The sequence below is a fragment of the Carassius carassius genome, chromosome 1, assembly GCF_963082965.1.
Source record: "Carassius carassius chromosome 1, fCarCar2.1, whole genome shotgun sequence".
NCBI lineage: Eukaryota > Metazoa > Chordata > Actinopteri > Cypriniformes > Cyprinidae > Carassius > Carassius carassius.
The window spans coordinates 36650577-36664374 of record NC_081755.1 but is presented as its reverse complement, the minus strand read 5'-3'; the positions used below and the strand labels follow the sequence as shown (position 1 = coordinate 36664374).

Here is a 13798-nt window from a genome sequence, read left to right as displayed (position 1 = left end):
AGATTACAATTCAGAGACATTGCAATATTGTAGCACATGTAACAGTAGATAAAAAGAGTCTAATGATATTAACATATTTTTATATAGTTTATACTATTAATTGGAATTATTTAATTATATGTTTTAATAATTAAGTGCAATTAATAACAGTAACAATAATATATAAAAAAAAAAAAAAAAAAAAAAAAATATATATATATATATATATATATATATATATATATATATATATATATATATGCATGAAATGGCTGTATTTGTTGCTGCTAGGAGGAAGCACCACAGAGAACAGAAGTAAAAGGGAGAGGATGCCAGAAGAACACATTATCCGAATCCAAACATATCTTTACACTAATTTGCACTGTGCTTGGTATATTGTGTTGGTCATTATGAAAATTAGATGTTGCATGTGTTTATTAATTTGAAAAAAGTGGTACCTTTTCTTTTTCAGTATTGATAAATATGTTGATTGAACTCAATGATTAACTAAGTTTTCCACTTGTGATATACAGTTTGCTTGATTTTTTCTTTACTGTAAAGTAAATGAGTGAGAATAAAGTGAGAATAGAATTGAACATCGGTAAGAAATGGAAAAAATATATATTGATTTATCTTTGTTTTGTAATTGAGGTCATGTGGTTTCTTATTTAGAGACCTGTAGTATTACAGTTTTTCTCAGATTTGCGTTTTGTCAGTAAATCACCTGCAGAAATTTCCAAGCCCATTGGTGCTGTTTTGGAATTGCACTCTCACGCTAATTTGCCCTAGTAAATTTTAGTAAATCTGGTCCCTAGAGCTCTACAGACAGACAGACAGATTCATGGGTCAAAGCGAAAGACTTAATTTCCCAGAATGTAATTATCTGTTTAATTAATTAATTTATTTTATAAATTATTATTATTATTAGTATTATTATTATTTGATATTGCAAATAAGGAAAATCCACTTTCAGTAGTCAATTCCATTCTAATTCCATCTCGTGAAGTGAAAGGTTCCAATTCTTCAATACCTAATATTTTCCAAATGAACTGCATGTGGCACAGTGGACATACACAACACAATTAATGGACACTGAGCCATTTGTAAGTTTGTAAAATAATGGTAGCCATCTATTGCTTACTGATATGGAACATGGCTTATTTTCATGGCAAGACTATACGTGAAGCTATTTGTATCTGTTATCGACCAGCATTCACACACAGCTTTCTCAATAAGAGCCAGGAGAGCCAAAGGTAGTTTGCACAAACAATAACATATTGCCTCACCTGGCAGCAAGAAAGTGAGTACAAATGGAGGCACAACCCATTAATGTGAAAAAATATTGTGCAAACCCTTTAGGCACACTGTGAGAATGATAGCAGTACTGCAGAAAACACAAAAACTTTACTAATGTTATTTTGTCAAAGTGTCAAAAACATTCCAAGTTAAAATCTCGGCAGGGTCTGGGAGTATCGAGAGGTCAAGAGATAGCATACAGTAGCAGTACTTAATTCATCTGCCAGCTAACTCACTGAAACGCCTATCTCAACCCACCGGACTCCAGACCATAGCTTGATCGAGCCACAGGATATCAAAAGATACATCATCCAAAACTGCTGGAAGCAGAAGGGTGTAAAGTTGTCTGAAAATATTGGATATGAGTTTGAATGCAACTTCACAGAAACTGTTCACCAGAGGAACATTAAAAACCGATTTAGCCTTGGGATAAGACTTGCCGTTTTATAGCTGGGTAGAGTAATTCATACTATTACTGATATATATATATATATATATATATATATATATATATATATATATATATATAGAGAGAGAGAGAGAGAGAGAGAGATAAGTTGCTTGAACTCAATGATTCACACACAGTAAATAACTTTTTTTTTTATTTTAACAATATACATTTTTTGGTAACACTTTAGTATAGGGACCTGTTGTCACTATTAACTACTTGCTTATTAGAATGGCTATTAATAACATATTGGCTGTTTATTAGTGCTTAAAAAGCACATATTCTACATGACCATATTCTACATCCCTAATCCTAAACAATACCTAAATTTAACAACTACCTTACTAACTATTAATAAGCAGCAAAGTTTATAAAGGAGTTTGAGGCAAAAGTTGTAGTTAATGGTTTGCAAATGGCGAGAATTAAACCATTATATATATATATATATATATATATATATATATATATATATATATATATATATATATATATATATATATATATGAATGAGAAGAGCTGGAGTGGGAATAGGAGGAATAGGTGAAGAGGAACCGAGGGAGAAGAGAGTGCCGAGAGTAGATGGAAAAGAGTCCAGGAAAGAGACAAGATGGTATAAGAGGGAAGTAGAGAGGAAGAGCAGATTTGAGAGGGAGAGAACACAGAGTCATTCAAGTTGAGTCTGTTCCAAATTATGATCTCTTGCTGGGCAGAAGCTCTGTACTGTGGTACAAAAAAATTAAATAAAAATAAAAAGGAGAAAAGCAAGCATACATTTAGTCTTTGTGGGGGGGTTAATCTAATTTTCTTAAGATTTGGGACAATTAACAATTAAAGGTCATTTATGTAAAATTGGTCATGGTTATTATATAAACATACATTCTTTTCATGATGTTGTCTTATGTCGCACTTGCCATTAATTCTGCTGCATTTTAGTATTAATCAATTCATGTCATTAATTATAGAGAAAGATGATGAATGAATTGGGAAATGCATGCCAGTAACCTTTTTAAATACAAGGCTGTTCCAGTGCTCTCGCTCATCTGTATATTGATTTATGCTAATTTCTTCTAATGCTTAAAAGAAAAAATCTGTGCTTCATGCTGACCAAATATGAGCACATTAGTATTCATATCACATTCATATCAAAATTAATGTGCATGTTAACGTGGTTAAAGAGCTCCATATGACAAAAACCTTGCATGCATTAGCTATGACTGAATAAAAAAAATTACAAATCTTCATTGATGATTTAATTTTAATTTTATACATAGACAGTTCTGTTACACTTCACTTTATAATAACATACACCGCTTTTTGACTATAAATGGGAATATTTTTGCTTGATATGAAAAGATCTCAGCTTGGCAATTGACTGATTGCACCCCATCAGAAATAAAGAGCTAGAGTCGCAACTGGAAATCTGTAAAACATTTCATAGCAACTTCCCCAAAGCACCTAAGCTCTCACAGCATACTGAATTTATGAAACATTTCTGCTAAACACCTGTCAAACAACAAAACAAATTGGCTACGTTACTGAAAAATCTAAAACTATTCTCTGTGAATTTCAAAACCTTCTATATAAAGACTACAGACGGGAGGCACAGCGCCGCATCTTGCTCTCGTTCCAGACGGGGGACCCCCTGACGGAAAGCTTCAACCTCAAGGATCATTACAGTGCCAGACCAAACTAATCAACACAGTGTTGGAGCTAATGAAACTCATCCATTCCCATCAAGTGATGGACATGGCAGGCTAACAGCGTTACTATGGGCATGCAGTGATGGAAATCTATGTCTCTATAACTCAGATTTTAAAAGAAAAAAAAAACAACAGTAACTGATATTATAAATATATAACCAAGCTCAAAGGTTGGCAAGTGTACTAAACATACTGCATTTCAAAACCATCTGTAGTCCCACTAGGTATTTATTTGCATTTTTGCATTTATTCATTTAGCTGACACTTTTATCCAAAGCGATTTACAATTGCTATATATGTCAGAGGTCGCACGCCTCTGGAGCAACTAGAGGTTAAGTGTCTTGCTCTTGACATTGGTGTCCCTGATTTTAACCCAGGTCTCTCACACCAAAGGCATGCATCTTATCCAGTGTGCCAACACCACCCCACTAGGTAAAACATTTAGCAGTAGAACTTCATTAAGTTAAGTTATAGTAGTACAGCATTTGTAGGAGCAGTACTGCTAACAGACAAAAGTGTTAAAAATAATAAACCCTGCCTTTTCTGGCCTATTGAGAATTATTGCGCACATCTCAATTTAATGTAAGTATTATGAGTAAGCTAGAATGTGTTCTGAGGATATATTTCTGTAACATCTGGGAATGCATGACTGTAGCCATATGAAAGATCCCAGAGATGGGTATTCCAGCTTTCCCTGCTGAAGCTTCTGCCATTGTCTTACTGGGTCTCTAATATACTTTGAAATGAGTGGATAATGTTTAGTTAATGTCATGGAGAGGAAAGCTGAGCTGATGAGGAAGAAGAAAATTAGCCATTGCACATGGGATTTCTACTTTCTAAACATTTTAAATGGGCATATTTACCCTCCAGTTACTGCTATCTAAGCTAAATACCCATGGATAAACTGTTGAGTAAGAAGACCGATAAATAAACACTCATTTCCATAGACACATTAATCCTATTTCTATAAAATATTCCTATATAGCGTACCATTAGGAGATGCAAGACATATGTTTAAGAGCTGGAATAAGATGCATGCACTATGTTTTTGTCATTGTGAGATGAGTTGTAAATCCTTTGCAAACTGCAATGCCATTTCTAAACACTGAGAACACCTCAGTGACATTCAGTCCTAATTAAGAATTATTGTGAGAGAGTTGCAAAGTAGTCTCACACAAATACACACATGCAGAAAGAAGCTATGCTGAAACATAGCCTGAGAGAGAACATCTGCCTGCGCTCCTCCTCTCCCTACATCCAGAGAATTAGAGAAACAATAGAGTAGCAAACAACACAATGAGACTAGAAGGAGAGAGGGGGGGGGGGCAGAATCCAGAACAACATCCGAACAAAAAAAAACTATCTTTCCTAAACTCCCTTCTCACAGTCCCACAGCATCCCATTAGTTAATTTACAATATCAACAACAACAGTCCTACAGCTGTCACTCAAATTTTGACTGCAACATCCCACTGCTCCTTATAAAACATTTAATAGTGGCCTACTAATCATATTATGTAAAGTCAAAATGAATAGTCCGCTATACAATGTCACTTTATTTAAAACCTCATAATGGTGTCTGGAGATGTGGTTCAGTGGTAAGAGTGGTTAGAGCATGCACTCCATCTCCACTGAGATATTGTGACCTTGTTATCCAATAATCATGTTTAAATATTTATAATTTATAATGTTTAACTACATTATAAAGTGATTAAGTAATTCTGTTTTTATTGCCCGGGGTCGGGGGTATCACAGAACAAACACTGACCTTAAAGTAGTTGACAACATGCATAGCAATAGCATGGTATATTGTTATAGTATATGTTATAATTTGTCACAATGGGAACATGCCAAAAAACTGAAGATCAAAACAAAAAAAAAGTGTTCAATTGAAAATAATAATAATAATCGTGCTTTTTTAATAATTTAAAAATAAAATCTGATTTTCCATTGCATATCAAAACAAAAGTTTCCTGCACAAATTTAAACTATAAGTTAATTGATTACGTCATTGTTTTCAAAGCTTCCGCTTATACTTGTCTATAACAGTGCTTGTTATTTCTCAGGGAAATGTGTCTGGGATCGAGTGAGTGTATGCAATACAGCAGCAGCAGCAGTGACTGTGGAGAAACAGGATGAGCATGAGGAGAAGGAAGACATGTTCAATGACAATAGGAGTCTGAGACTGTTCACAGCAATGCAGTGTATAGAGACCTATAGCAACACTTATATCTATCTATATATACATATATATATATATTCATGAAAAAATGTATGTGTTGTGTGCTGTACAGCTGCAAGAAAGTGGTCAAAAAGAGAATTCATCCACAAACTGTTGGCACTGATTGGCATTTTCTCTTTGGCGTGAATAGAAAAATCGCCTGTCGCTGAAATCTTTTCATGTCACATCTGGTTAAGACAAGTATTATATAAGTATTTATTGGCATGAAAGATCAGTAGGTACTTGAGGCTAGACAGCTGATACATTGCCAGATTTCTGTGTAAATAGGTCGAGGGTCTTTATGAGCAACGCAAATGCAAATAGCACATTATGCTCAATCAGAATTGCATTATGAAAATCAACCTTGCACCTGATGTGTTTGTAAACATTTGTATTAGACATGAGGCTCCCTATTCAAAAAATAAATAAATACAAAATTGGGTTCAGAAAGTTCAGATATGGGTGTACAAAATGTGCTGTGAAATATTTGAAGCACGACAGAGAGGGCAACACAGGAAAAGAACTAACGAGGGGTCAGAGCCGAGTCTGTACATGTGCTGCATAAAAGAGTAAATCACAGTGAATCTGACAAATGCTACAGGAAAAAGGTGGCAAAGAAAGAGACAGAAGGACAGAAAGAGAGGTGGAGGTCATTTGTTCAGACTCACAGTGGAGAAGTTGTGAGCTCCACAGGGCTCTCCGCGGTACTTGCAGGCCAGTAGCATATCCTCCAGCTGGTGGCCCAGTCGGTCCATGAACTCCAAGCTGGTGCCCTCGAAGCGCCGTGGAGGCAGGAAAAGACGGAAATCTGACAGCTTGCTAAACCATGTCCGTCTGTCATCTTGAAGCAGGTCCAGCACCAGGGGTCTGGCCGTGCGGTTGGCCAGCAACAGTCCGAGCCAGTGACCCCCGAAGTACAGGTCGCTCTTAGTGAGGTGATACAAACGTACGGGGTTATTGTTGCAGATGGTGACAGTGGGAAAAGGCAGTTCTCTCGCCCACTCTGTGTGGACTCTTGTATGAGTGGGGAAGGCCAGCCAGTGAAGCAGCCGATTCGAGGACCAGGACAACAGTAAACCCAGACAAATACAGAAGGCTAACATCCAAAAGACCCGTCGGCTGAGAGAGCTTGACGGAGAGCAGATGTGCCGCAATCCGTGGAGGTGAGCCCTTGCTAGGAGGGCTTCAGTGAGGCGGGACAGATCATCTTGTGGTGCTCCGGGTTGGGTGAGGCGACGGCGGGCCCTGCGTTGGCCCGGTGTGGGCGAGGCAGGGCGGAGACAGCGGCCTTCCAGAGCCATGAGGGCCCACAAAGCTGCTAGAGCAGCAGGGCGGTCGGCTTCATCTCCCAACCAGGCCTCCACGGCCGGGGCCCTCATGGGGCTCCAGGAGCACGGAGAGAGCCACAACACTTACTTTGTGAATACAAATCTAATGTTCAGAGTCCAGCTATCAAGTCATGTATTATTGTAGCACCTGCAGGACTCCTCAAAGTATAATTGAAACATACAACCCCAGCTCTACTTAAAATTCCACTTTAATATCCTTTCAAATGTATGCAAACTTTATTTCTTGATTGAATAATCACATTCATGCACAAACACACTGCTCCCTAAGGCACCCAAAATTCAGTATGTGTCTTCATACCCGCTGGCAACTCTCTATAACCCCTCAGGCTAAATCCCCAGGCTATTTGCCTTGTTGCTCTCTCTTTCTAGCTCTATCTTTCACTCCCCCCTCAGTCCATCTGATCAGGGTGCTCAGTCTGGCTTTAGGGACAGCCTGAAATCTCCCTCTGAGCTTCTCCCAGAATCTCCCGAAGTTCAGGCAAGCGAATCGTAAAGATTGAGGCAGTTACATGCGAAGTGATCTTAATAAGAGAAGAGATTCAATAGATTCAAGACAGATTGTAAGAGAGAATAATGAAAAAGAGATGGATAGTGGGAGGCAGCGCCAGCTGAGCCACAAGAATTAAGGATTTGAGAGAGTCTCCAGGCAGGCTGACCTGTTGGAGAAATAGACTGTCTCGGGCGACCCTTTTCCTAAGTCCCTGAAGGGAGGGCTTCCCAAAAACTAGCTACAGCTGACCCCACAACCCCACGATCACACTCATCTTGTCTTGTTGCCTTTTTTTCTCTAGCTTTGACAGTGATACATTATTGACTTTTTTCCTTCCCATATCTATGTGTCTCTGTCCTCAACTACGGGGGCAGGCACATGGGCAAAAGCCTGGTGTTACAAACCTCATACTTCGTGCTAGTTCACACACGCACACACACATACGCACACACATTGATTCTTGCCTGCAGGAGGAATGAATGCCGTTGATGAGGAATCTGTTCTGACATGGTCCGAATTCAGCATCTCACTCTCTCTCTCCCCCTCCCCCTTTCCATCCTTATTTTAGACTGAAACGGCATCCTTTATCTTCTTCTCCTTTGTTTTTTCTTCACAAAAAAATATCCATTCCCAGAAAATCTAAATCTTCAATTTGCGTCCATGTCCCTCCTCTTTCCTCTGTCAATCAAAGCATGCTTGCTCCTCCCCCTGCCTCTTGTGTGCCTCCTCTTGTCCTTTGTCGTTGTCTGGATGCTTCACTTCTGCCTCTTCAGTTGCTCAAAAGAGAGAGAGTGTGAGCGAGCGACAGAAGCTGCTCGGCATGTGAGCCTTTGCTTGCCTTTCCACTGTTTAATTGCTCTGCTGTTGCTGCCACGCCACTCTCGTCTTCCCTTTCGCTCTCTGTCGGTCTGTTCGCTCAGCATTCCTCTCCTCCTCCTGGGTCACTCCATCCATTCACTCCTCCTCCTGCTCTGTCATTTCTGTTCGCTCTGCACTCCTCCGTGTCCACACAGCCAGCGCCTGGTTCAGCCTGTGCCAGCGCTCTCTCTCACTCTCTTTCTTACTTACTTGCTCTCTCTCTGTGTTTCTCTCTCTCCCTCTCTCAAACTCTCTTTTTTTGCCTGTATGTTTTTTTCACTGTCTGCTTCCTTGAACAAGGCAGAAAAGAAACAAAAGAGTCCCTCTAATGTTTCTCTTCATGAGCTTGTTAAAAAGTAAAATGGTGTCCTGTCACTCTGTGTGTGAGCGTGTAGGAGGGTTGCTTTTGAGTAGAAAGAAAAGCCAAACGAGCTCACTGGTGTCCCATACTTCCTTTCATACTTCCATACATCTTTTACATACATATTTGGTGCTTTTTTTTCTTTTTTTTTGGAAAAAAGGTTTGGCACAACAACAACAACAACAACAACAAAAATGCTCAAAAATGCTCGATTCTTCTAGCATGACAAACATTATTTACTAAAGATTTGCATGACAGTTGGGGGATGGAGATAGTGACCTGTCAGAGTCTCGCCAAATATTTAGAAAGCAACCGATGGAGCGAGATTTGGATGGGGGGTGGGGGGTGTTCTTTAATCACAAACTGAATATATCACAACAGCACAATATCAAACTGTTTTGACTAGACACTCACATGTTTGACACATCCCATCATTCTTTATAACATTTCACTAATTAGCCAACAGTGTCTTAGACAAATCCCAGTTTTTGTTATTTGCTAACACTCCAACAAAAAAACAAAAAACAACTAAAATAAATCATTTACAAATGTATATTTGACCATTTAACTAAATTAGAAGATTTCTCTGTTGGTTATCCTCAATGAATAGCATGCACACATGGGCTCTGTATGTGCAAATGAGTCACCAGGAGATGCAAATAGTGTCAAATAAGGCTATTTCTTATCAAATAATTGTCCTCAAAATTAATTTTCTCACCTGTTTGATGTTCTTGTGAATATTTTTATTTCTCTTTTTCAGTGAACAAAATAAGCTTGTTAACAACATGGACTTTAAGTACTTGGCTTGAAAACTTATTATCAAAAGCTGAGAGCAGATCAAGCCAAGTCAAGTCAAGTCTACTTTATTGTCAATTCTTCCACATGTACAGTACATACATATAGAGAATCAAAATTGCGTTACTCTCAGACTCCCGGTGCATATAGATAAGACTAACAGTAGAGCCAAAAACTCTAGATCAAATATAAAATATAAGATACAACAATACAATAAGGGAATGTAAAAAAGATAATAATAAAATAAAAAATAAAGTTAAATAAAGCAGTGCAAGGCACATGGCAGATAGAGTGCAAACCAGTGAAGTGAACAAACAGTGCAGATAAAAAGATTTTTTTAGTGCAAAAAAAAAAAGGTTATTCAGTCTGATTAAAGTGACAAAGGGCTCAAGAGCAGTTATTTTATTTAACTGGCTGATGAGGTAGTAGAATGACGTCAGTTCCATGGTGAATGAGGTAGTAAGCAGACCAATGCTGCACAAAGTGACTGGTGCATGTCATTGTGTGACAGTGGGTGGGAGGGGGGGGGGGGGGGGGGGCTGGGGATGTGGGATCTGGTGGGGTTGGGGGGTTCATAGTTCAGTGGTGCCTGGGGCAGAAGAGGGATGGGGGGGAAAGTTCTGGAGAGAGTTCAGCTTCCTGACAGCCTGATGGATGAAGCTGTCCTTCAGTCTGCTGGTCCTGGCCTGGAGACTCCGCAGTTTTCTCCCTGATGGCAGCAGATTGAAGAAGCTGTGTGACGGGTGGGTGGGATCACCTGCGATGCAGAAGGTTTTGCGAGTGAGACGAGTTCCGTAAATTTCCTGGAGGGAGGGGAGAGAGACACCAATGATCTTCTCAGCTGCTCTCACTATGCGTTGCAGAGTCTCCCGGCAGGCCGCGTTGCAGGCGCCATACCACACAGTGATGATGGGTGGGGCTCTGGCTCTCCTCAGTTTGCGGAGGAAGTAAAGACGCTGCTGTGATTTCTTGGCCAGTGCTGTTGTGTTTTCAGTCCAGGAGAGGTCCTCTGTGATGTGCACACCCAAGAACTTGGTGCTGCTCACTGTCTCCATAGTTGGACCGTTGATGGTCAGAGGAACATGCTGAGTGTGTGCTCTCCTGAAGTCAACAACATTCCCCTTGGTCTTCTCCACATGCAGAGAAAGATTGTTGTCACTGCACCATCCGGCCAGCAGTGTTGGGAAGGTTACTTTGGAAATGTAATAGGTTACAGATTACAAGTTACCCTGTTTAAAATGTAATAGTAGTGTAACCTTTTCAATTACTTTATTAAAGTAATGTAACTAATTACTTTTGAGTACTTTTTGATTACTTTTCTAAATTTGTGAAAATTAAAGAATAATAAATAAAAGCATATACATCAACTTAAATACAGTTATCTAATAAGCATGTGACGTATTCTGTGTACTAAACTCCTGAAACATTGGTGTTTTTTTTAAACTGCAGTCTCTTTGTATATGATGATAGTTTTCTCAAAAGAAGTAAAATGCACATTAAGTGATACAAAGCAGTTCTAGAAATTATATTTATGTGCTCGTTTACTCCTATATTGAGATGGCAGAGGTTGAAAACACTGCGAGCTTCAGTAGGCCTATATATGTGTAGTAAATGAAACCATGTCTTTGCCATTAATTTACAGGAGGGGTGGACTGGGAAAAAAATTCAGACTGGAAAATTCAAACTCATACAAACAAATTCATGGACAAAACTATTTTTTTGTATTGACCTGACATAAAAAAAGGTTTAAATCTTTAATTTGGGGACATGCAAAATAATTAAAAGTTCTCTCCTGAACTGCACCTTCACTTCTATTTTTCTCTTCAGTCTCTTTATTTTGCCCTGTTATCCATCTCTCTCATGACTTTAATACTCAAGATTGAACAAAACTATACTTTACAATACAATACTCTACAATACTACAATATCTTTATAGAAAAATCCTAATACTGTACACGAGTCATGTTTTTCCCTTACAAAAATTAACCTTGCTTTTATTAGCCTATATAAAAGTAAAATAACCTTGTTTTGTTTTTGTTTTTTGCAAATGGATTTGTATTTATTTTTAAATAAATACATTTGTAAAATAATTTTACATTTTTGGTTACAACATTTAAACAATAGTAACCATTTTCTCTGGATTTATAGTTAAATATTAAAATGTAAATTTTCGTAAGGGTTGTGTTGTTGTCTGTCATATAGCTCCCCCTAAACCTATAAAAAAAATCGGATTTTTTTTCAGATAAATTCCTACTGTAACATTACAACAGATAATAATGATGTCCTTTATATAGTATTTTGAGTGATGACTGATGAGCAACTGTGCTGCTGCTTGATTAAATAAATAAAAAACCAAAGACAAAAAAGCATCTTTACAGATGAAACTGACCTGAAACCCTGAACAGTAGTTCTGCTTCTCTGCTCCAGCTGTCCACTCTATTCTTTCTCTTTCTCTTTCTCTTTCTCTTTCTCTTTCTCTTTCTCTTTCTCTTTCTCTTTCTCTCGCATTGATTACTCGGAGTCTGATCCAAACCGTTTGGCGGAGGCGCGGAGAGCGCGCGAGTCATGACTAACAATTCATGACTTATTAGAGATTTAATTATCAAATGGCGGATTAGCAAATGATCGATTTAGTACATTCGGCAGGCAATTATACAATAATGATATTAAATAGTGGGGCAAAATCGGCTGCCAGGCCACCGGGAATTGTCCCGGTTCTCCCGGTGTCCAGTCCGCGCCGAATGTGCAAGTCATATATTGCATTTTTGGGGCTTTATATTCACAGACACTAGTCGATGTCATGTTTTGATTCAAGTATACTGACCTACTTTTGATTTAGTCATCCAAAATGTGGCATATTCCGTCCGTGTTAGGCATTTCGTTTTTATGACTGGATTCTACGAACCAAACTGTATTTCCGAATCCCGGAAATTATTAGGGCGGTATGTCTCAGAATAGTCAGTGCAATTTGGGAAAGAAATCAGTTAAATCTGTATGTGAATGTGTGTAAATATTCAAATGTAATTCCCTTTGTAATCGTTAAAAATTTCATAAGTATCTGTAATTTAATTACTCATTTTTTCTTAGTAACTGTAACTAATTACAGTTACAATAATTTTGTAATTAAATTACGTAACGCCGTTACATGTAACTAGTTACTCCCCAACACTGCCGGCCAGGCAGCTCACCTTGCTCCTGTATTTTGTCTCATCTTTGTTGCTAATGAGACACACCACAGTTGTGTCACCTGCAAACTTAATGAAGAGGTTGGAGTTGTGTTACGGTGTGCAGTCGTGGGTCAGCAGAGTGAAGAGGAGGGGGCTCAGCACACATCCTTGGGGGGCACCAGTGTTCAGTGTGATGGTGCTGGATGTGTTGCTGCCGACCCGTACTGCCTGAGGTCTTCCAGTCAGAAAGTCCTACAGCAGTTGCAGAACAAAGTTTTGAGTCCCAGCTGGACCAGTCTGTAAATGAGCTGTTGAGGGATGATTGTGTTGAATGCTGAACTGAAATCTATGAACAGCATTCTGACGTATGAGTCCTTTTTGTCTAGATGTGTGATTGCTGAGTGGACGGCAGTTGTTATGGCATCAGCGGTCGAGCAGTTGGACCGATATGCAAACTGGAATGGGTCCAGGGCAGACATGATGTGGTCCATGACTAGTCGTTCAAAGCACTTCATGAGGATGGGAGTAAGTGCAACAGGACGGTAGTCATTGAAGCAGGATGGAGATGGCTTCTTTGGGACTGGAATGATGGTGGTAGTTTTGAAACATTTATTCAAAAACATTTGGACAAATGTTTCTGAATCCCACAAAAGCATTTGGATACATTCTTACAAATACATTAATAAAAAAAAAAAAAAAAAATCAAAAGGAAGATGCTATTAGAAACTTGCTTAACAGGATTACTTTGTTGCATCTGCTGGTCTTGAATAGCAAATTGCAAGTCTCAAATATGTAAAGTTGTTCACAGCGGTGCAGATGGTTAGATCTTTCATGATTATTCAATCATCATTATACTGGCAAACACATTTTTATCAAATTATGTAACTTGGCTATAAACCAAAAGGAATTCCTTAACATAAAATTGAGACTGTTTTAGAGTTAAGTTTGCAATATTTATCACTTCATCCATACTAAATTACTTGCCCCAGTTGTATGTATTTTTTATAAACCTAATGAAATTACAATAAATGTGTTTTATAAATCATTGGTAAGACTTGGAGAGCTAAATTCAAATTAATGGTTTTACTGAAACCCAGTAACTTGGGAATTATTTTAAGGTTCAGACCTGGTACTT

The 13798-nt window shown here is 38.4% G+C and overlaps 1 protein-coding gene across 5 annotated transcripts in view; it reads right to left on the bottom strand.

Annotated features, from left to right (window-relative positions):
• The window catches only part of asic2 (acid-sensing (proton-gated) ion channel 2), a 391397-nt gene that overhangs the window by 133191 nt on the left and 244408 nt on the right, over positions 1-13798 (bottom strand). Inside the window, exon 1 of one of the 5 annotated variants that reach the window (XM_059557913.1) lies at positions 6312-8543. The exons of the other annotated variants lie outside the window; for them this stretch is intronic. Within the exon in view, the coding sequence (XP_059413896.1) occupies positions 6312-7022 (711 nt within the window). The 5' untranslated portion in view covers positions 7023-8543. Of the gene's footprint in view, positions 1-6311; positions 8544-13798 lie in introns of those variants that run through there. 5 annotated transcript variants of the gene reach the window in all.